The 22203-nt window shown below is 40.5% G+C and overlaps 1 protein-coding gene and 1 long non-coding RNA gene across 2 annotated transcripts in view; one reads left to right on the top strand and one right to left on the bottom strand.

Moving 5' to 3' along the window:
* Positions 1-9979, bottom strand: part of LOC135362366 (uncharacterized) — a 51813-nt gene extending 41834 nt beyond the window's left edge. The window contains exon 1 of the long non-coding RNA XR_010406967.1: positions 9744-9979. This is a non-coding gene — a long non-coding RNA (uncharacterized LOC135362366). The remainder of the gene's footprint in view (positions 1-9743) is intronic.
* Positions 9956-21921, top strand: AQP11 (aquaporin 11). The gene is made up of 3 exons (XM_045894500.3): positions 9956-10902; positions 19144-19260; positions 20970-21921. Exons 1-3 carry the CDS (start codon positions 10281-10283, stop codon positions 21047-21049), a joined length of 819 nt encoding a protein of 272 aa, XP_045750456.2. The 5' UTR covers positions 9956-10280; the 3' UTR covers positions 21050-21921.
* The last annotated feature ends 282 nt before the right edge of the window (positions 21922-22203 follow it).

The following is a 22203-nucleotide window of genomic DNA, read 5'->3' as shown; positions in this document are numbered from 1 at the left end:
AGCATGCAGTCCACTGATAGATACCTGAGACATGCAGAGCGTGACATTCCTTAAGGAGTTCGTGGCTGCCTTAAGCCTTAATGTTTATTTTTCATTAAAGACTAAAAGTAACCTTATCTTGACAATAGCTAAATTTTCAAGGTCCTGTAAGACCCTGCTTTCAGCATACAAAAATTCCTTAGAAACCTACATTATCTCTACCTCCTCTCCCTCCACAAAACTTAAAATATATAATCAGTCAGCCCTCACACTTGCAGGTACAGCTCTTTCTGTCCACAGGTCCTATCCCCATGCTGTAATAAAACCACCTTTTTGCACCAAAAACATCTCAAGAATTCTTTCTTAGCCATTTGCTCAAGAACCCAACTTCAAATCACATCAATTTCACCAATGGATACTATGTATTAAGTGGTAAGTGTCAAGCATTCACCAAGAGCTTTTTGTGAGCTATTTAATATTCGCAATAAACCCAAGGGGTAGAAATTTTACAGATGAAGAAATAAGTTTAGAAAGATTTTTATTTGCCCAATACCATGTAGCTAAGTGTCAAAGCTAGAATTTTTTTTTTTAAAGATTTTATTTATTTATTTGAGAGAGAGAATGAGACAGAGAGAGAGAGCACGAGATGGGGGAGGGTCAGAGGGAGAAGCAGGCTCCCCGCCGAGCAGGGAGCCTGATGTGGGACTCGATCCCAGGACTCCAGGATCCTGACCTGAGCCGAAGGCAGTCGCTTAATCAACTGAGCCACCCAGGCGCCCCTCAAAGCTAGAATTTTAACACATATCTCTCTGATGTCCCAAATGAAAACTTGACCACTACATTCTACCATTTCCCATAACTCCCACACAGCATTGGAAATCATTTCTTTTATCCTGGCTTACCTGGAGGCAAATGTAAGATCCTAATGCTTATGAATGGGTGTATTTCTGTGAACTTAGGCACTTTTACTCTACTTCTCGACAAGTATTTCTGGGCAAGATGGGTGAGTTTCTAAACATGGACTATAACTGATACATCACTTTTTTTTCTTTAAGATTTTATTTATTTGACACACAGAGAGAGAAGAGAGCAAGCACAAACAGGGGGGTGGCAGGCAGGGGAGAAGGAGGCTCCCCACTGAGCAAGGAGCCCAACGCGGGGCTCGATCCCAGGACCTTGGGATCATGACCCGAGCCAAAGGTAGCTGCTTAACCGACTGAGCCACCCAGGGCCCCAGATACATCACTTTTTATTCAATATTTTTATACTGAAACAGTTGTCTATGGAACATAAGTGGTCCCCAAACCAACAAGTAAGATGCTGCCATCTTGTGGCATTTTTTGTAAGGCCAGGTGTGTAATCCAACAGTGAGGAGAGCTCAATAAGCAAAATTCTAACCCTGCCTGCCACTTTGCACTTTTGTTGTCTTCCTAACTGTAACATCATTTTGTTTCTCCAAATATAATATTAGGAGTGAATCAATATAGCAACATAAGAAAATAGGTAATAACTGAAGACAAAATAATAAAGTTGCCCCTCCTCCTATTTACTAGCAGTATAACACCTTGTCAATTAACATTTTTGGGCCTGGGGCGCCTGGGTGGCTCAGTCGTTAAGCGTCTGCCTTTGGCTCAGGTCATGGTCCCAGGGTCCTGGGATCGAGTCCCACATCAGGCTCCCTGCTCGGTGGGAAGCCTGCTTCTCACTCTCCCACTCCCCCTGCTTGTGTTCCTGCTCTCACTATCTCTCTCTCTGTCAAATAAATAAATAAAATCTTTATTAAAAAAAAAAAAACATTCTTGGGCCTGAAATTTTCTTATCTATAAGATGGGGACAATGACACCCATCTCATACTGTTGCTTTAAAACCAAATTAAAATACATATGTAAAGAGCCTGGCAAATTGTGGGCATTTGGTAAGTATTGGTTCCTTATTCCCTTCTTTTTTATTATTATTATTATGTTATGTTAATCACCATACATCACATCATTAGCTTTTGATGTAGTGTTCCATGCTTCATTGTTTGCGTATAACACCCAGTTAACCCTTCCCTTCTTTCCTGATCCTTTTCCTTTCCTCTATTTCTGACCTCTTCCCACTGAAGATATCCTAGCCTTGTTTTCTACTCACTTCCCTATTTTCCCCACTGTTCTTTCAGTTTCCTGACTCCACCCTATCCCCACCCCCTCACACACACACAGAAAGGGGGTGTCCACATTTACACACCTGGACACTTACCTTGGTAAGGCAAGGCTTGGTAAGCCTCTCTGCATTATCCAATATGGCTAACCACTCCTCCACTTCAGCATTTGTGCTGTTGTGGGTATAGCAATGCAAAACACCTCCTACTGGGTTTCACTGAGCAGTTTTCCCATTACTAACAGCATTCATTCTATAATTCCGTCAGAGTCTGGTCCCCTCATATTCTGTTTATCCCTCATCCCTGATCCTTTCACCCCTACTCTGGGGACCCGACACACACACTGCTACTCCCTCTCTGACCCCATTTCCCCTCACTGTCCTGCCCTACTCACTCTGCTCTGCCCTCTGGTCTCCTTCCTTTTGCTGCTCCCTTTGTCTGAAAGGCTCTCCCAGAAAACCACATGGTTCGCTCCCCTACTTCTACAATTTTCTCAGATATCACCCTATCAGAAAAGGCTTCCTTGACATTCTATATAATTATATAAGATAGCACAAACACACAAAACCCCAGTAACTGTTCATCCCCTTTACCCTGCTTACTTTTCATTTTCTCAGATTATGAATACTATTAATATTACTGCTGGTGCTAGGCTGGAGTGGTAAAAGGCTCAGAAAAAGCCTGCGTAGGGTGCCTGGGTGGCTCAGTTGGTTAAGCGACTGCCTTCGGCTCAGGTCATGATCCTGGAGTCCCGGGATCGAGTCCCGCATCGGGCTCCCTGCTCGGCAGGGAGTCTGCTTCTCTCTCTGAACCTCCCTCCTCTCATGCTATCTCATTCTCTCTCTCAAAAAAAAAAAAAAAAAAAAAATCTTTAGAAAAAGCCTGCGAAAAAAGAATACTTCTGATACGATGAAAAGGATTATGCTGTATCGGAGGCTGAGGAGGACTAAACCAAACCCAACTCCCGAAAAATCCTAGCCTACTCATCAATTGCCCACATAGGATGAATAGCCGCCATTCTAACCTCTTTCCACCCATTATGTTGCCCTAGAGCAAAGGTGAAGGAGTTGGTAGCTTCTTAAAGTGTTCTTGTGTAGGAGGGCAAGGTTCACTTGGTGAGGCATTGGGTCCTCCATAGTGGATTGTTCCAGGAAACATTAATTAAGTATGTTAGCTGGAGATAACACATTAAGATAAAGCTGTGCAAACTTATTTTTCATTCTTGCTGCTCTTACTCTTCAGCACTTAATCTATCTTCCCCTTCATATACCTTAGGATTTCTTCTTCTGGTTTCATCTAATTTTGGTGTTTATCATTTAGGGTAGGAATTCTAAACCCAGAGTTCATGGAAAGGCTTCAAAAGACCCAGAAATAACTTGAAATTAATTGGCAAGATTTTGGGAGTATGTTTGTTTTCTGGGGCAAGGTCTATGACATTGATCAAATGCAAGGAATCTATGACTTCTCCCACCTAAAAGATTAAAAACCAGGGGTGCCTAGGTGGCTCAGTTGTTAAGCGTCTGCCTCCAGCTCAGATCATGATCCCAGGGTCCTGGGATCGAGTCCCACATTGGACTCCCTGCGCAGTGGGAAGCCTGCTTCTCCCTCTCCCACTCCTCCTGCTTGTGTTCCTGCTCTCACTGTGTCTGTCTCTGTCAAATAAATAAAATCTTTAAAAACAAACAAACAAACACCGTTTTAGGGATGACAGCTCAATATTCCCCTATCTTAATATGCTTAATGCTTAAACACTGCTTTATAGTATCCTGTCTTTCTCAATAGCTTAAGCACCAAGAGTAAAGGGATAGTATTTATTCATTGCTATGTTACAGAGCTGGCACCTAACTAATTCTCAATAAATACTTGTTGAATGAATGAAGACTCCATGGTGATAAAAGCCTATTAGTCATTCTGTCCATAATCTTCATTGAACAAGTCTTGTTCTGGGGTTAAGATCTATCTTGATAGATCCAGTTAGATTTTTTTTCACATCTAGAGATAAGGGAAGAATTATCCTACTAAAAAAATGCAAAGCTCGCTTTTAACATGTAAGAGCCAGTCATAATACACACTATAAGAGAAGCTGAGTAAAGATGAAATAGCCAGTTGAGCCCCAGAAAGGGAACAGTAAATAGGAAGTTAGGTGGAGTGAAATTCAGAAAGAGGTACTACATAACTAGAATTCAAAGAGTTGATAATCCTGGTTAAGAATCAGGATTGTCCAGTTAAATTCAAAAGCAGAAATTCAGGCATATGTTCAAACCACCAGTCCCATCATTAAAGACAAAAGGAAGTTGAAAAACCAGTTGGTTGAGGTTTATATTTCTAATAGATTAGGTATAATGAAAGGGATTTCTGGCACCTGTGTACTAACTTAGTTTTAACCTTTATATTTAAAAAAATACCCTTTGACTCAGGTCATTAAATTACATTTCAGGTGGGTGTGTGTGTGTGCATATTTTATATATTTTTATATTTTACATTTTATATTTAACAGATTTTAAAGAGCTTCATAGATACCCTAGCAATAAGTCCTCTTACTCCGTAGACCTCCTGTTTTTCAGGCAACAGCATCCTTCATACTAAATAAAGGACTGTAACAACAGTTACAAAACAGTAATTCTTTGGCTCTGCTTCCATTCATTCTGCAGGAAAGCCAAACTTCCTTATTTTTTCCCAAATGGTTTTGTGAAGCCCCAAATACACTTGCAAAATAGTTGTCTTCACCACCATTTTCTTCCTGCCTGCTCCAGCTCTATCTCAGTAGAAACCCCTCTGTTCTCTTGGGGCTTAAAGGACAGATAGGCTGCTACTTTTTTTTTTTTAAATTATGTTCAATTAGCCAACACATAGTATATCATTAGTTTTTGATGTAGTGTTCAACGATTCATTAGTTGCATATAACACCCAGTGCTCATCACAACACGTGCCCTCCTTAATGCCCATCACCCGGTTACCCCATCCCGCCACCCCTCTCCCTTCTGTAACCCTCAGTTTGTTTCCCCAGAGTCCAGAGTCTCTCATGGTTTGTCTCCCTCTCTGATTTCTTCCCAGTTTTCTCTCCCTTCCCCTATGGTTCTCTGCACTATATTCCACATAGATAGGCTTCTGATAGCTGCCCAAAGCACTCAGGAGTTGCTGGTGCCCACAGGTGCCTGTCCCACCGCTACAGAGGTCCTGTGCTGAGGGTTTTCTTCCTAAATGGTTGCGATTTTCACCAACTCTCGATGCGGGAAACAAAGGCAGAAGAAAAATTATTAAATTTCCTTACTACCTACAGCCCATTGACAAGTCCTTGAAACAGGCAGAGTGACATTCCTCTAGGGACTCAACTGCCTGATGTTAATACTTTGCTAAGGGCAAAAGGCAATCCTAGCCTGCCATCCCCCCACCCCAGGATCCTGTAAGTCTACTTTAACATGTAAAAATTCCTTTGGAAATTTCCTTTATCTCTAAACCCCCGAAGATACGTGTTGGTAATCATCCCCCAAGCATATGGCCCACTGATACACATCTGAAGGGTCTCATGACTAAGGTTTTATTAGACAGTAATAAATTACCTTTTCCCAACAATAGCTAGCCCCCTCAAGGTCCTGGAAACCTTGCTTCCAAAATTCCTTAGAGACTTCCACTATCCCTGACCCCCTCCCAACTTGAAAGTATATAATGGGCCACTCCTCATGACCCCAGTGCAGCTCTTTCTGCCCACAGGTCCTGTCCCCATGCTTTAATAAAATCACCTTTTTGCACCAAAGATGTCTCAAGAATTCTTTCTTGGACATCAGCTTCGAACCCTAACGTCTTTCCTACATCATTGGGCTCTACTGAAACCACCTGGTATTTCAATTCTACTAAAAAAAAAATTTTTTTTTAACAGCAACTCCTATTCTTCCTATTGTGTATGTGATATTATTTTATTTATTTTTAAACTTTTTATTTTAGTTATAGATTAATAAACAAAAACAGGGGTCCCTGAGTGGTTCAGTCGATTAAGCATCTACGTTTGGCTCAGGTCATGATCCCGGGGTCCTGGGATGGAGCCCTGCATTGGGCTCCCTGCTCTGCACAAAGTCTGCTTCTCCCTCTGCCTCTGCCCCCCGCCCCCCTGCTCTCGTGCTTGCTCTCTCTTGCTCTCTCAAATAAATAAAATCTTTCTTAAAAAGTTATAGATTTACAGAAAAGTTGCAAACATAGTTCAGAGAGTTCCTACATGCCCCACAGTTTTCCCTATTAACATCTTACATTACTATGAAACATGTCATAATTAATGAACCAATATTAGTATGTTACTATTTTATTCGGATTTCCCTAATTTTTATCTAATGTCCTTTAGCTGTTCAAAGATCCCATCCAAGACACTATATTATTTTTTTTATATTTTATATATTTTTATATATTTTTAAAGTGCATTTATTTAAGTAATCTCACAACCCTGAGTAACTCACAACCTTGAGATCAAGAGTCACATGCTTCTCCAACTGAGCCAGCCAGGCACCCCAAGACACAACATTACATTTAGTCATCATTATCTCCTTAGGCTCCTCTTGGCTATGAGTTTCTCAGACTTCTCTTTTATAACTTTGGCAATTTTGAGAAGTATCAGTAGGAACATTTTGTAGAATGTCCCTAAGGTGGGATTTCTCTGATGTTTTTCTCATGATTATATTGGGGTTTTGTGTTTTGGAAAGGAAAAACCACAGAAGTGCCATTCTCATTACACCCTATCAAGGTTACACACTATCAACATGACATCACTGTTGATATTAACTTTGATCATCTAGCTAAGGTAGTGTTTGTCAGGTTTCTCCACTGCAAAATTTCTTTCTCATCTTCCCACCACCACACCTTTCCATACTACTCTCTTTGAAAGAAGTCAATATGCATAGTCCACACTTAACAAGCAAAGAGCTGTGCTCAGCCTCCTTATTCAATTATTTACATATAAAAGTATGGCTTCGTGGATATTTACTTTATACTTGGAGTTATAATCCAATGCTACTCTATCCTGTTGTTCAAACTGTCTAGTTTGGGCCAGCTTTCAGTTGTCTCCTGTGTTCCTTTGACATACCTCCATCTTTTAATTTTTACTATTATTATTTTTTTAATTTTAGGACTTTCTTACTTCCTGGCATTGCAAGATGCTCCAGGCTCATTCTGTGTTTCCTGCCCTAGTCCTTGAATCAGCATTTTCTCCAAGGAGGCCCTGGTTCCTTTTATTAGAGAATGTAATTAGAAACCATGATCTGGACACTAGGTGTGCTCATTGCTACTGGGGTGTCCTAACTTCTAGGCCCTCCTAGCTGACAGAGTCATTGACTTTTGGAAAGCCAAGTCACTTGTTCTGTAGAATGTCCCACGTTCTGAATTTGGCTGATTGCTTTTACATGGTGTCATTTAACTTGTTCCTTTATCCCCCGCATTTCCTGTAAATTGATAGTTACATTTAAATGTTTGATTAGAGGGGCCCCTGGGTGGCTCAGTTGCTTAAGTGTCCACCTTTGGCTCAGGTCATGATCTCAGGGTTCTGGGATCCAGCCCCATGTATGGCTCCCTGCTCAGTGGGGAGTCTGCTTCTCCCTCTGCCCTTCCCCCACTCGTGCTCTCTCTCTCTCAAATAAAATCTTTTTTTTTTTTTTTTTAAGATTTTGACAGAGAGAGACACAGCAAGAGAGGGAATACAAGCAGGAAGAGTGGGAGAGGGAGAAGCAGGCCTCCCGCTGAGCAAGGAACCCAATGCGGGGCTCAATCCCAGGACCCTGAGATCATGACCTGAGCCGAAGGCAGACACTTAATGACTGAGCCACCCAGGCACCCCATAAATAAAATCTTTTTTTAAAAAATAAGCATTTGATTAGATTTAGCTTATTTTTTTCTTAGGCAAAATCCTGCATAAGTGTTGCTCTGTAGTTGAGGCATATAATGTAAAGCTGTTCCACTTTGGGCAATGTTAAAATTGGTTGGTCAGTGAGTGGGTTTATAAATTTACCACCAGTCTTCCACATTTTTATCCCTTAATTGTCTATTAAAATTCATTAGGGGTTGCAAATTGGTGATTTTCTAAACCCATCATTCGTCTGCCTTTATCATCTGAATTTCCTCTGTAAAGAAGAACTTCCCTTAGTAACTATTTGGTCACTCTAAAATAAGTTTGTATTTTTTCCTGGCCAGAATACCTCTGTAATGCCTAGAAGCAAAGTGGTTAAAATTGGACCAAAGTTGCAGGGGAAGCCAGACTCTTATCTTCTTAACCTGTGTAAGAGTCATTTTCATGAAGACACTGATCTTGAGAGTTGGAATTTTGAGATCTGGATTTGCAAGATGCTGCTCCGTCACCCATATCAACAAACATTTTTGCTGAAGGAATTAGGAGATTAATTAGTGATTTCTTGTTTCTGAAGAGAGAGACTGATTTATGTGATGTGAAATACTTGATTAAAAGTAATTAATTGGGTTTATGCTGCTTTTGCTCTCTAACTGAAACAATGTCCAAAGTCTTTTTAATGACAATCTCTAAACATACTATAAAAAAGTAAAATAAAATTTCTAATCAAAGTCCAAAAGACTAAGTTTTCTACATAGCTCTTGCTATATAAATGAATGGTCATCAGAGCAGTAAATGAAATATATTCACATTAATTCTCAAGTGACTTTTAGTAAAGGGGAAAAACGAAAGGGTTACACTCACAGGACTGATTTAAGCAACCTCTTTAGACAGCAGTAACTAAAAAATAGTTTTAATTTACTCAAAATCTCTGGTAAGGCACCAATACAGGAAAGAGAAAAGGGCTTCATTTCTGTACATACTTTGTGAGTTTTGTGCAAGTATTTATTTTTTAATTCAGAGAATGTCTATTGGCACCACAGAAAATTTGGAGTTATAAAGAGAACTTTCATTAGTTATAAAAGGACAATTGAGACTGGGGAGGAAAGCTGAAGAGAATCAACAAGAACACCTGCCAAATTCTCTATTGCTTGAAGCTCGGGCTAATGAGTCCCCTCTTTTTTGTTCTCTCTCCCTTCTCTCTAGCCCTAAGAAATGTGGACTCTTGGTCAACACAGCCCGGAGGAGGCAAAACTGAGGTGGGAGAGGGGGTTCAGGCATTTGAGCCCTCCCCACCCCCCAACACTAAACCCTGACACCTATGGCATTAGCACAAAACCAGACTGGCTGCAAGGTCTGAGGAATCCCGGACATCCTCTCCCAGTTTGCCCACAGTGGGCAGCCCCAGACAGGCGAGCTGTTGGGGAGTGGGCTGCAGTGGCAAAAGCCACGGACTCTGGCATCATCAGACTTAAAGCCAGCACTTACTGAACACTTTTTACGTGCTTGGCTCTCTGTGCTAGTGTTTTCATGCTTTTTAAAACAAATCGATGAGGTGGGGCCTATGACCCACAATTGTATGAGGCAGGTGAGGAAAACGAAGCTCAAGGAAACCCAGTTGCACGCCCTGGTTCACAGAGGTCAAACTCCGGTTCGTTCGACTCCGAAGTCTACTCCCTTTAACTACCCATGGCCTCTGCGCCCCACCTCCGTCACCTCCCGTCTTCTCAGTCGCCCCATTAATAAAAACGAGGTGGTTGGCCGAGATTATCTCTAGGAGTGTCTCCAGCGGGACGGTTTTACCGTTTTAGGAGCGGGGAAGAAAAGCCTTCAAGGTCTTCCCCTCAAAGCAAGTGTCAAGTCTCAGCGGACGCCGACCTTTCCGTTAGGCGCCGGGACCGGGATCCTGGGAGCCCGCTCGCAAGGGCTCATGGGTCCCCGCGCGCATGCGCAGTGGCCCCGGCGCTCGGCGTCCCTCCGCGCCCTTCCCCCCCCACCCCCCCCGGCGCCGGCTTCCAGTCGCTCAGGGAGGCGGCGGGGACGTGTGTGCGTCCGACACCCGCTGACTGTTGGCCCTTTAGCCGGTATTCCCTAGCAGAGCTTCTCTTGCCGCCCTTCCCCTCCTCTCCTCCCCGGCTCTGGTCCCAACACCTTAGCTCCGCGCCGGGGAGGGGGGGAGGAGTCCTCCCGTGACGCCCAGGGACCTCCAGCTCGCCTCGAGTCGGTCCGCCCCCGGGGCGGGAGGAGGGGTGGGGCTGCAGACTTAGGACTTGGGACTCCTACCCTGACGCTGCCTCTGCTTGAGTCAAGCAGGCAGTCTAGTCTGGCCGGGAGCGAACCATGACGGCGCTGCGGGGCCTCTGGCCCGAGGTGCAGGACACCTGCACCTCGCTGGGGCTGATGCTATTGCTCGTGCTGTTCATGGGGCTGGCCCGCGTGGTCACCCGGCAGCAGCTGCACAGGTTCATGATGGCCCACACCTTCGTCTTGGAGTTTCTGGCCACCTTCCAGCTCTGCTGCTGCACCCATGAGCTGCAACTGCTGAGCGAGCAGGAGCCCGCGCACCCCACCTGGCCGCTGACGCTAATCTACTTCTTCTCGTTGGTGCATGGCCTGACTCTGGTGGGCACCTCTAGCAACCCGTGCGGCGTGATGATGCACATGTTGCTGGGGGGAATGTCCCCCGAGACGGGTGCGATTAGGCTGTTGGCTCAGCTGATTGGTGCCCTGTGCAGCAGGTACTGCATAAGCGCCCTGTGGAGCCTGGGGCTGACCAAATATCACCTCAACGAGAGGACCTTCGCTTGCAGGAATCCTATTCAAGTCGACTTGCCCAAAGCGGTCATCACAGAAGCCATCTGCTCCTTTATCTTCCACAGCGCTTTGCTGCACTTCCAGGAGATCCGAACCAAGCTTCGTATCCACCTGCTGGCAGCACTCATCACCTTTTTGGTCTACGCAGGTTTGTTATTCCCACAAAACACTTGGCACGTCCGAAGCCTCTATGACCCGAGGCGCTAAGTTCTTTACCAAGATACATTTGAAACCCCTACACTTCTGCGATGTCAATACTGGTATCCCCATTATTCTAACTATTTTGCAGCCTGTTCTTTACCAATAGTGCAGACATACAGATCCTCCATTCAGTGTTTTGAGCCCTCAGCAACAGGAGCCATTTCTGTGCTGAAACGGAGATATTGTGAAATATTGCCAAGGGTTCAAATATCCTACAAAGGGATTGTTTTAATGGTAGAGAGAAAAGATATCAGCTACTTCTTTCCTCATGCCAATCTGAAAAATGATCATGGGTTTAAAAAGTCCCTTTCAATTTAAAGCACAGGCTACATGATTGGTTAATAGTAAGAGGGAGGAGTAGAAATTTGGTAGTTCTGTTGCTTAGTTCTTTTTCTACAAAATTAATTTCTTGTTTCCTTAATTCATCTTGAATTATAAATGAACTTTTAAGTGGCCTATCACAAAAGATGTTTTAAAATTAAAACTTGCTTGAAATTAAAGATGCTTTTTAAAACAAGTAACTCGAGAAATCTGTTGATTTCTTGCGAACCATTGGTTTATTTTGACAGATCTCAGATGCAGTGGATACCCTGGAAATCCTAAACGGGACAAGGAAATCCAAAAAACAAAAGTTTAATGATGAAATATGTCATTTTAATGCAACAAAGTAGCTTCACTGGGACTATATAAAATGTTTTAGAGGCAGGAATCTAATAAAAGGAAATTAGTGGTAACGGTCTATCTTCTGCCCACTGAAAGTGAAACTATAAGTAGAAGTAAACCTCAAAATAAAGGCTTCTAAACATTTGCTTGACTTCCCAGGATAAAAATGAAAGACTTTCCAATCCATTTTCCATCCGTTAGATCTAGTACTATTCTTTGTGTAGACACAGATGGAAATAAAGGGTAGAGAAGAGAGGAAAGGATTTATGTATATTTGAGGGTTTAGTGAATAGTTGCTTATTTATTAGAGTTTTAGGTTTGGGCTAAAGCAGAAATGTGCCCCATATATGAAGATAATCATCCTTGCAAAAAGTTATGTCACAGTTTAGCTCTGTACTTACATAATTAATGGTGTATTTTAAAGTTTCCCAGGTAATCCCAGTATGAAACCGGAGTTGAGAACCACTGCTCTCATCCAGACTTGTGCTGGACAATTCGGAAGCCACTAGCTACATGTGGTTATTCAGATTTAAGTTAACTAAAATTAAATACTTGGTTCCTCAGTTGCAATAGCTACATTTCAAGTGGTCAATAGCCACACATGGCTAATGGGTGCAGTATCAGTGCTGGAGACTCTTTGCTGGGGCAGAACCTAATAGACAATTGTGGATTACTACTGTTACAGAAATTGATACTATTATGATCTTCCTTTTCTGTCAATGTAAGGGAGGTAAGAGTATTCATTGAGCAGTATACTAATAAGCACATAGGAAATTTATATGAGTTATCTTAGTTAATCCTTAAAAAAACTCACTAATGGGGTGGGAGGATGGGTTAGCCTGGTGATGGGTATTGAGGAGGGCACGTTCTGCATGGAGCACTGGGTGTTATGCACAAACAATAAATCATGGAACACTACATCTAAAACTAATGATGTAATGTATGGGGATTAACATAACAATAAAAAATTTTAAAAAACCTCACTAATGAATACATTACTCCCATTTTAAGTAAAGTGAGGCTCACAAACGTGAAATGACTTGTCCAAGGTCACACGGCTAGAATGTGCTGGAATCATGGTTCAAACTGACACTAAAGCTTATTCTCATTTCATTATCAGCATTTCTACACTGCACTCCTCAAAAGTAACAAAAATATGTACATACAAGTGAACATTATTCAGCCATGAAAGGAATTAAGTTCTGATAAATACTACAACATGAACAAATGTTGCAGGACTCCACTTATATAAAAAATCCAGAATAGGCAAATTCATAGAGTCAAAAAGTATAATAGATATTACCAGGGGTTAGGGGGTAGGGAAGAGTAGGGACTTATCCTTTAATGGGTATAGCATACAGAGTTTCTGTTTGGGGTGATGGAAAAGTTTTGGAAATTGTGGTGATAGTTGAACACTGTGAATGTAATTAATGCCACTGAATATACACTGGAAAATGGTTTAAATGGCAAGTTTTATGTCATATACTTTACCATAATTTAAAAAAATTAAGTTGCAAAAGGATTCTTTTGCCAAGTAAGTCTGGCAAACACTGGATTAAACAGATTTTCTAATGTTAAAACTTTACAGAGCCTTTTCTAAGCTGCTGTATATTGTGAAACCCCAAAAGGAGAATGTGGAACAGTTTTTCAAACTTATGGAATCCTTTTGTCTAGGAGTATGTAGCAGAAGAGAACATACTTTGGGTAATGATACAGTAAGCCATAACTCTGCATTATTTTCTGTGGATATGTCATAACTTTAGACCAGAGTTGTTCCAGATAGAATAAACTGTCTTGGGAGTGATTGAATTTCTGTCATATCAGAGAGAGGTAAAGCTTTTGTAGGAAGGATTTAAGAATGGATAGGGGAGGAAAGGCAGGGGGAAGGGTTAGCTAAATCAAATCTCATTAGAAGTTACTTTGATATGTCTTTTGTGTTTAACTTCTAAGGTACTGTTGGTACTGATTGGACATGGTTGCATGCTAGGATGTAATTTATTAACATGTTAGAGCTATAAAACTATTAATGCAGATTTCAAGCAAATATCCTTAATTTAGGTTTTGGGAGAATTTGGCTCAATGAACAGGGTAAGAGGGAACTGCATTCATTTTTAAAAAAGATTTATTTGTTTTAGAGAGAGAGTGGGGAGGGACAGAGGGAGGGAGAGAGAAACTTTAACAGATTCTGCACTGAGCGTGGAGCCAATGAGGGGCTCCATCTCGGGACTCTGAGATCACAACCTGAGCAGACACCAAGAGTCGGACCATTCAACCAGCTGCGCCACCCAGGGGCCCCTGCATTCATTTTTAATTACAGTTGACCCTTGAACAATGCAAGGGTTAGGGACACTGAGCCCCTACACAGTCAAAAATCCATTTATAACTTTTGATTCCCTCAAAACTTAACTAATAGCCTACTGTTGACTGGAAGCCTTACTGTTAACAGTTGATTAACACATATTTTGTATGTTGTATGTACTATATACTGTATTCTTACAATAAAGTAAGTTAGAGGAAAAAATGTTAAGAAAATCATAGGGGCTGGCGCCTGGGTGGCTCAGTTGGTTAAGCGACTGCTTTCGGCTCAGGTCATGATCCTGGAGTCCCTGGATCGAGTCCATGTGCATTGGGCTCCCTGCTCGGCAGGGAGCCTGCTTCTCCCTCTGACCCTCCCCCGTCTCATGTGCTCTCTCTCTCTAATTCTCTCTGTCTCAAATAAATAAATAAAATCTTTAAAACAAAAAAAAAAAAGAAAGAAAATCATAGGGGCGCCTGGGTGGCTCAGTCGTTAAGCATCTGCCTTTGGCTCAGGTCATGATCCCAGGGTCCTGGGATCGAGCCCCGCATTGGGCTCCCTGCTCGGTGGAATCCTGCTTCTCTCTCTCCACTCCCCCTGTGTTCCTGCTCTCGCTATGTCTCTTTCTGTCAAATAAATAAATAAAATCTTAAAAAAAAAAAAATCATGAGAAAATACATTTACAGTACTGTATGGTATTTAAAAAAAAAAAAATTTGCATATAAGTGGACCTGTGCATCTCAACCCACCTTGTTCAAGGGTCAACGGTAGACACTGAAAAAAATCTGTTATTTTATACATCTAGGTAAGTTGTCTTTATTATTGCACCTGTTCATTTGTAGAATTTTTAATTATACACTTGTCTTCTGATGTCTTCTTCCAACAGACAGTAAGCTTTATGAATACAGAAATTAAAGTTATTTTATTCATTATAACATATAACCAGGTCTTAGCATTGTATCACCTGTTACAAATCAAATACTCATAATAACTTTAAAAAATCATGTAGAAAAAAAACAATATGTATCTGGACATTTTATATTTTATGTCTAAGGGCTTTCAAAATAAGCCTAATAAACTGTCTGAAGAAATTGTAGTATTTTTACTTCATTTCATTATTCCATTCAGTTTTTGACATCCTTCTAAATCATGAAGAACATAGGTTAAGATTATTTGTCAAAGGAGAAGGGAACTAAGTCCTTTACATACATTTGCTTTTAATGTAATAACTATATGAAATAGATTCTCATTTACAAATGAAAAATTGCTTCAAACAAAGGTCCAGAACATTGATTTATTAATATAGTGGCTAAGTGCACAGGTTTAGAGTTGTACTGTACCCTTAGAAGAGATACTCAATTTAGGCCTCATTTCCTCATATTTAAAGTGGAGAATAATACTATCTCTCTCTTAAGACCATTATGAGGAATAGAGTAACGTATTTCAAGTTAGCATAGTACCTGGCACAAATATTCTAGTCACTGAAACAAGGGCTAGCCTCCACTCTAAATTAATTAACATTCTGGCTTATACAGAATTCCTATGATTTTAACTAGTGTCATTCTGTCCCAGAGAATTTGATTTCCTTTAGGAGTATTGAGTAACATTAGCATCTAGAATTGCCAGATTTGGAACTTGGACTTTGAAACAGTCTTTAACTGTGGTAATCTCGCCAAGTTCCTGCTATCCTGTAAGACTCTTGACAATCAGCTCGCTCTGTCTTCGCATTGGTATCTCTTCTTGGACATATATTATTATGTCTTTTCCCCTTCGGATGTCAATAAATAATATTTTTCAAAGATATTTTGTTAGTCCTGTGCCTAGTAGATGATTCTTACTTTTTAAATAATTCATGTTTAATTACACAATGCATGAACGTACTCTTTTTGTTAAAAATTAAAACACTACCAATGAGACTGTAAGTGCCTTTTGACTACCATCCTCCATGCCTGTCCTTTCTCCTTCTCTGTCTAATCTTCCCACCAGGGTAGTCCTCTGCACATGCATGTGTGTGTCCTTCCAAACTCTTTATGTTATTTATTATACATATAGATAAGACCCTATAGAAACTATTGTTCAGGTATGTTCATGTTAACATAAAAGGTATCATATCTTACTTTTTGCAGTTTGCTTTTCTTGGTGGTAGTAGTTGTTCAGTGGTATCTTGGAGACCTACCAATGTTAATTAGTAAAGAGATTTCTCTCATTATTTCAAAATATTGAATGTTATTCCAAATTAATAAGCTTCTTTATTTAGCTATCTTCTTAGGGACAGTCAGGTTTTCCCCAGTTCTTTGCTACTATAAACAACATTGCATATGTCTACTTGTATACAAGTATCAGTAGTTCTCTACAACTCAGTAGTTCTGGTTTTCAACAGGAACCCCCCCACACTTCGCCCCAGGGGACATTCAGCAATGTGTGGAGACATTTTTGGTTGTTAACAATGGTAGGGGAGATGAACTTGCTGGCATCTAGTGGTTAAGGACCAAGGATGCTGTTAAACATCCCACAATGCATAGGACAGCCCCCAACAAAGAGCTATATAATCTAAAATGTCAAAAGCCGAAGCCACATGCTTTGGACTTTTTTTTTTTTTTTAAGATTTATTTATTTGAGAGAGAGAGCCTACGTGTGCATATATGCAGGAGGGGTAGAGGGGGTAGGGAGAGAGAATCCCAAGCAGGCTCCATGCTGAGTGCAGAGCCTGACATGGGGCTCTACCTCAAGACCCTGAGATCATGATCTGAGCCAAAACCAAGAGTCGCATGCTTAACCGACTACGCCACCTAGGAACCCCCTGGGCTTCTGTTGGCACAGAACCCACTCCTGATATGAATTTCTAGATCAGCTTTTTTTTTTTTTTTTTAAGATTTTATCTATTTATTTGAGAGAGGGAGAGCAAGAGAGAAAGGGAGCATGAGCAGGAGGGGCAGAGGGAGAAGCAGACTCCCTGCTGAGCCGGGAGCCCAATACAGGGCCTGATCCCAGGACCCTGAGATCATGACCTGAGTCAAAGGCAGATGCTTAACCAAATGAGCCACCCAGGTGCCCCATGTATCAGCTAACTATAGCTTAAAATCATAATTGATAGTTTTTCATGATTCTGTGGGTCAGACAGGAAATTCCTCTGAGACCATATAATATAGCTGGACAGTTGGTGGGGCTGGAAAAGGTAAGGTGTCTTCTTCACTCATGTGTCCAGTGGCAACTGTCATCTAAGATGCCTCAGTTCTCCTCCATGTGGCCTCTTATCTTCCAGCAGCCTAGACCAGCTCACTGACATGGTCAGGGCACTGTTCCAAGAAAGCAAAAAGTGGAAGCTAATGGGTTTTTTGAGACCTGAACCTAGAATTCACTCAGTGTCACTTGTCATGTTCAGAATTGGCATAGCATCACTTCTGCTGCATTCTATTTGTCAATGTAAATTGCAAAGCCAGTCCATATTCAAGAGGGGAAGGTGGGAGGAGCAGCTACCACAACATCACACTTAGCAGAACTGGAGATGTGAGGATTAGAAGATAAGGTGAGTAAAGGAGTTTGAATTTTAGGATGGTGTAAGACTGGTGGACAGTGTTCTTAGACCTAATGGAAATAGCAAAGGCCTAATAGGAACACCAAAGTGAACTAATTATGAGAGCAATGGTTCGGTCTATTTTTACTTATACATGTCAAAAAAAAAAAAAGCACAGGTCACTTGTACTATCATAGCACATAGTACATTGTATTGTAAAGACCTGTGTAAGTCCTTATCTTTTGCCCATGATGTCTACTATATAGGAACTCAGTTCTTTTATTGAACTGAAGTGACTGCCTGCCAACCAAACAGTTCTGTTTGTCCTTGGCAGTTGCAGGTTTAACATTCCAGGATTGACTATTCAAGAGTGATTCTGGGGGCGCCTGGGTGGCTCAGTCGGTTAAGCGGCTGCCTCTGGCTCAGGTCATGATCCCAGGGTCCTGGGATTGAGCCCCGCATCGGGCTCCCTGCTCAGCGGGGAGCCTGCTTCTCCCTCTCCCTCTGCCTGCCTCTCTGCCTACTTGTTCTCTCTATCTCTCTGTCAAGTAAATAAATAAAATCTTTAAAAAAAAAAAAGAGTTATTCTGAAGGTCCATGATGTGGTATCATTTATAATTGCTGAGACATGAATATGAATCACACTGTAAGGCCTGTGTGCTAGAAAAAACTCTTAGCCATGGAGTGAACTTAGTTCACTGCTCAACACCTTCATCTCGACACAGCTTCAGTGCAGCCTATCAAGTGTGACATCTCATTAGTGAAATCTTATGAAAGGGTTGCTTAATTTCCAATTTTACTGTATTTTACGAAGACAGCATGCTATAGAGGCATATGTCAAGGTAAAATTTATGAAGATCTCGGGATATATCTCTGTAGCTGAGTCAGAGGCAGATGTGTATGCCCAAGCTTCTACATGGAAGAAGTAATAGAAATGTCACTATCTCAGGAATATTTTAGGGTGTGTTCTAAAAAGCTGAGCCACAGTTCTGGTACCATTGGAAAGGAAGTCCAGCCTCCTCTGCTTTTCCTTACTTGCTTGTGTGGCCAGAACTAAACTCCTAGGCTCCATGTCAGAGAGAGAACCTGGGTGCAGAGCTGGACCATGAGTCCTGAAAAGCAATCAACAGTTAGAAATTGTGCTTACCTTTCACAACTATACACGATCACTTTTTTTATTTAAAAATTTTTGTAGCCACTTTATTGAGACATAATTCACATGCCATTCACAGTCCCTTCTTCAGGGCTCTCTCTGTTGACAAGTAAAAATGGAGTCAGTGATAATACTTTGGTCCATTTTACTTTTGTTTTCAGCACAAAGGTGTACTTAAGCCCACGATGATCCTGGGGTATCGTATACATTTTAAATGTATTTTCATTATTATTTATTCATTTAAATTGATGAATGTTAAGATGGGCAGCCAAATCTCCTGTTTTGTAAACTTGTAGGAGCAATAATAGAACAGATTAACTTTCAAATGTGCATTCAATAATATATAGGAAAAGCACTGGATTAAAACTCTTAATGTTCTAGCACATTATAATCTACCTTTATATTCTATAACATGCCAGGTGATTCTGCAAAGGAAGATTATAGCATAAGAATACTTAAATACCTAAAACAAAGTAGTCACATCCAGTAACCCCTTTATTTCCAGTTACAAGAAAATGTAAAATACATGGTTTGGTATCACTCTGCTTAAAATGTATTACAGGAGGAAGTCTAACAGGAGCTGTATTTAATCCAGCTTTGGCACTTTCACTACATTTCAAGTGTTTTGATGAAGCATTCCTTCGATTTTTTATAGTATATTGGCTCGCTCCTTCTTTAGGTAAGCATATTTTTATTAATATGATTACAAGATTAGGGTATCTTAAAATGATAGGAAATGTCACTGTAACATGTCAATTTCCAAAGCCAGAATAGGTACAAAAAAGAAAATGAAAAAGGTAGTTAATATACCTGAAATAACACTTTATTTGTGCAGTATCCTTTAAAACTTTTTTCTTCAAAGAAATAAAATTATCTAGTTAAGGGTAGTCAGTTTCAGGCATGATACCATTTTAAGAAACCCTCAGATATATGGACCAAAAAACTGAGGAGTGATTCCTTCCATTAAAAAAAAATATATATCTTTCTTGCTAAAGGGAGTTTTCTTTTTTCAAATTTGTGAGTTCCAGATAAAATACTGTTTAGCTCATTTGACTCATTTTGCAAAAGAGCATCTCATGAAACAATGGATAACTGTAATAAGTGTAGTTTAAAAATTATCCACAATTTCATTCCTGTTATTTCTATCTGGCTCAGATATATAAAACTCCTCTTACTTTTTTTATAAAGAAAATGTCAAATCTTATGGGTCAGTTAACATACAGGTTGTTTGACTTTTTTTTTTTTTTTTTTTTCATTTAAAGCCTCTGGTTGCAAAACAGACTTCTCTTTCAAAGGCATTTCCTAGTCAAACCTTAAGGTTTGCTGTTACCAAATAGGAGTAAAAAAATATCAAATCTGCATGTGACAGAAACTCATTCTTAATCTGAGTTTAAACTAATTTAGAGCTTTAAGCCTAAATATGTTAAAATAAAAATATTAATTATTGCAGACATCCCTTTCAAGACAGTGATTTGAGCCCTGTGGCTGTCTCCTCTAGCCCTATTTCCCCACTGAAAAATTAACCAATAGCCACATGCTAGATTTATCTTCTTGTGACCTCAAAAATAAAAATTTACTAATATATGACTCCTTTTTTTAAACCTATTTTCTTTAAAAAAAGATTTTATGTATTTGAGAGAGAGAGGGAGAGAAAGAGCTGGGGGAGGGGCAGAGAGAGAAGGGGAGAGAGAATCTCAAGCAGACTCTGCACCAAGCACGGAGCCCAACACAGGGCTTGATCCCAGGACCATGAGATTTTGACCTGAGCTGAAATCAACAGTTGGACACTCAACTGACTGAGACCCGACTGAGACACTCAGGTGCCCCACATATTTTCTATCTGATACAAAATTTCAGCACTGACTGAAATTTTGCTTTAGACATTTTGCTTGGTACAGCTCTAAAAGCTATTAATATTGTGACTGATGAAAAAAAAGAGAAGGGAGAAAGTAATGTTTGATCATTCCAAATGAAAACTCAAGAGTGCTTTCAATTGCCTTATTCTCCCAGTACATACATCTCTGAGGCATGGAGGGACACAGTGTTGATCTTTTAGAGAAGAGCAAATGGAGACCTAAATCCAGAGTTTCTCACTCAGCAAGTCAGTAATGGAGCCAGAACTAGAACTCCAGATCTATTTATCCTTCCAATTCACTGTTTAGGTCCTTCTGGTTTTACCAGATACATATGTTTTTAAGGATTCATGGTTGAAGAAAAATTTGAGAATGTTACATTAAAAAATATCCATGTGTTTCATGTAGAATTGATGCAGCTAATTCTTTTAAACATAGCTTTCCAAATCTCTAGGTATATAATCTTAAATTATAGCCACTGAGTGATTATGAACTTCCTTAGATTGTTTTTATTTTACTCTATTTTGTCTTTCAGGTATATTGTTGATGATTTTGATGTTCAGCTTTTTCCTTCCATGGCTGTATAACAACCATACAATTAACAAAAAGGAGTAACTATTCCAAAAGACTCAGACTAAGTTACAGGACAGTCAAGCTGGATGTGATAAAGATTTTATCACCTCATATTCAACATACTGGCTGCACTGGACTCATCAATGTTTAGCTTCCTCTGAGGAAGCTGCCTTGTAGTTGTCATCACTGGAACTTAAACTAATTACTGTGAAAAGGAGGTATCCTGTGTTTCTCAGTTAAGACTTGTTCTTTTGAGTGTGTATTAAATGTTGCTAGAAAAGACTCATTAGGGGTGCCTGGGTGACTCAGTCGGTTGAGCGTCCAACTCTTGGTTTCGGCTCAGGTCATGATCTCAGGGTCATGAGATCGAGCTCTGTGTCAGGCTCCACGCTCAGCAAGGAGTCTGCTTGGGATTCTCTCTCCCTTTCCCTCTGCCCCTCCCCCAGCTCTCTAAATAAAAAAATAAATCTTAAAAAAAAAGACTCATTACTTTAAATATGAATCTCAAGTGATAATTATTAATTTTGATGAAAAAAGGAGCACAGGGTGAGAAGGAAAGGGAGGTGATAGTAGGATCAAAGAAAGAGTGTGTATCAAATCTCACCTGAATCAACAGGATTTTTAGCCAAAATATGACCAGTCATGCCTACAGACCCAGAAAAGGTACATTTCAGCCACTACCTCACACAATGATACCATCAGCAGTGTCATTTATCAACAGGAAAGTTGCTTTTGGAAGTAGATTATATATCCACTCATACTCAGGGGTTCATAAATTTTAAATATACTCTAAAATATTTTTTCTAAATAGACAATCTCACTAGCTTTAGGCAAGTTGTTATTCCTTTTTTTTTTTTTAAGATTTTATTTTTTTATTTGTCAGAGAGAGAGAGCACAAGCAGGAGGAGTGGCAGGCAGAGGGAGAGGGAGAAGCAGGCTCCCTGCTGAGTGGGGAGCCCAATGCAGGACTTGATCCCAGGACCCTGGGATCATGACCTGAGCTGAAGGCAGCTGCTTAACCAACTGAGCCACCCAGGCATCCAGCAAGTTGCTATTCCTTAACAGAATAAAACAAAGCAGCCATACCAAGTCAAGAGGTAAGCTTTTCACATTCTCATTTGATCCTAATAGCTACCTTATGTAGTAGGTAGAGTATGGATTTTTAATCTCCATTTTACAGATAAGGACACTAAGTC

This window comes from Mirounga angustirostris, unplaced genomic scaffold, assembly GCF_029215605.1.
Source record: "Mirounga angustirostris isolate CCGP_5_RB_7025 unplaced genomic scaffold, mMirAng1.0.hap1 SCAF_13, whole genome shotgun sequence".
NCBI classification, from domain to species: domain Eukaryota; kingdom Metazoa; phylum Chordata; class Mammalia; order Carnivora; family Phocidae; genus Mirounga; species Mirounga angustirostris.
Note: the sequence above shows the minus strand (reverse complement) of the source record. Positions and strands in the feature narration are given on the sequence as shown.

Excerpts from the sequence above, each read along its gene's own strand:
- AQP11 (XM_045894500.3), top strand. The coding sequence starts at position 10,281 with ATGACGGCGCTGCGGGGCCTCTGGCCCGAGGTGCAGGACACCTGCACC. Across the intron at positions 10,903-19,143 it reads CACCTTTTTGGTCTACGCAG|GAGGAAGTCTAACAGGAGCT; the intron begins GTTTGTTATTCC and ends AATGTATTACAG. Across the intron at positions 19,261-20,969 it reads TTGGCTCGCTCCTTCTTTAG|GTATATTGTTGATGATTTTG; the intron begins GTAAGCATATTT and ends TTTGTCTTTCAG.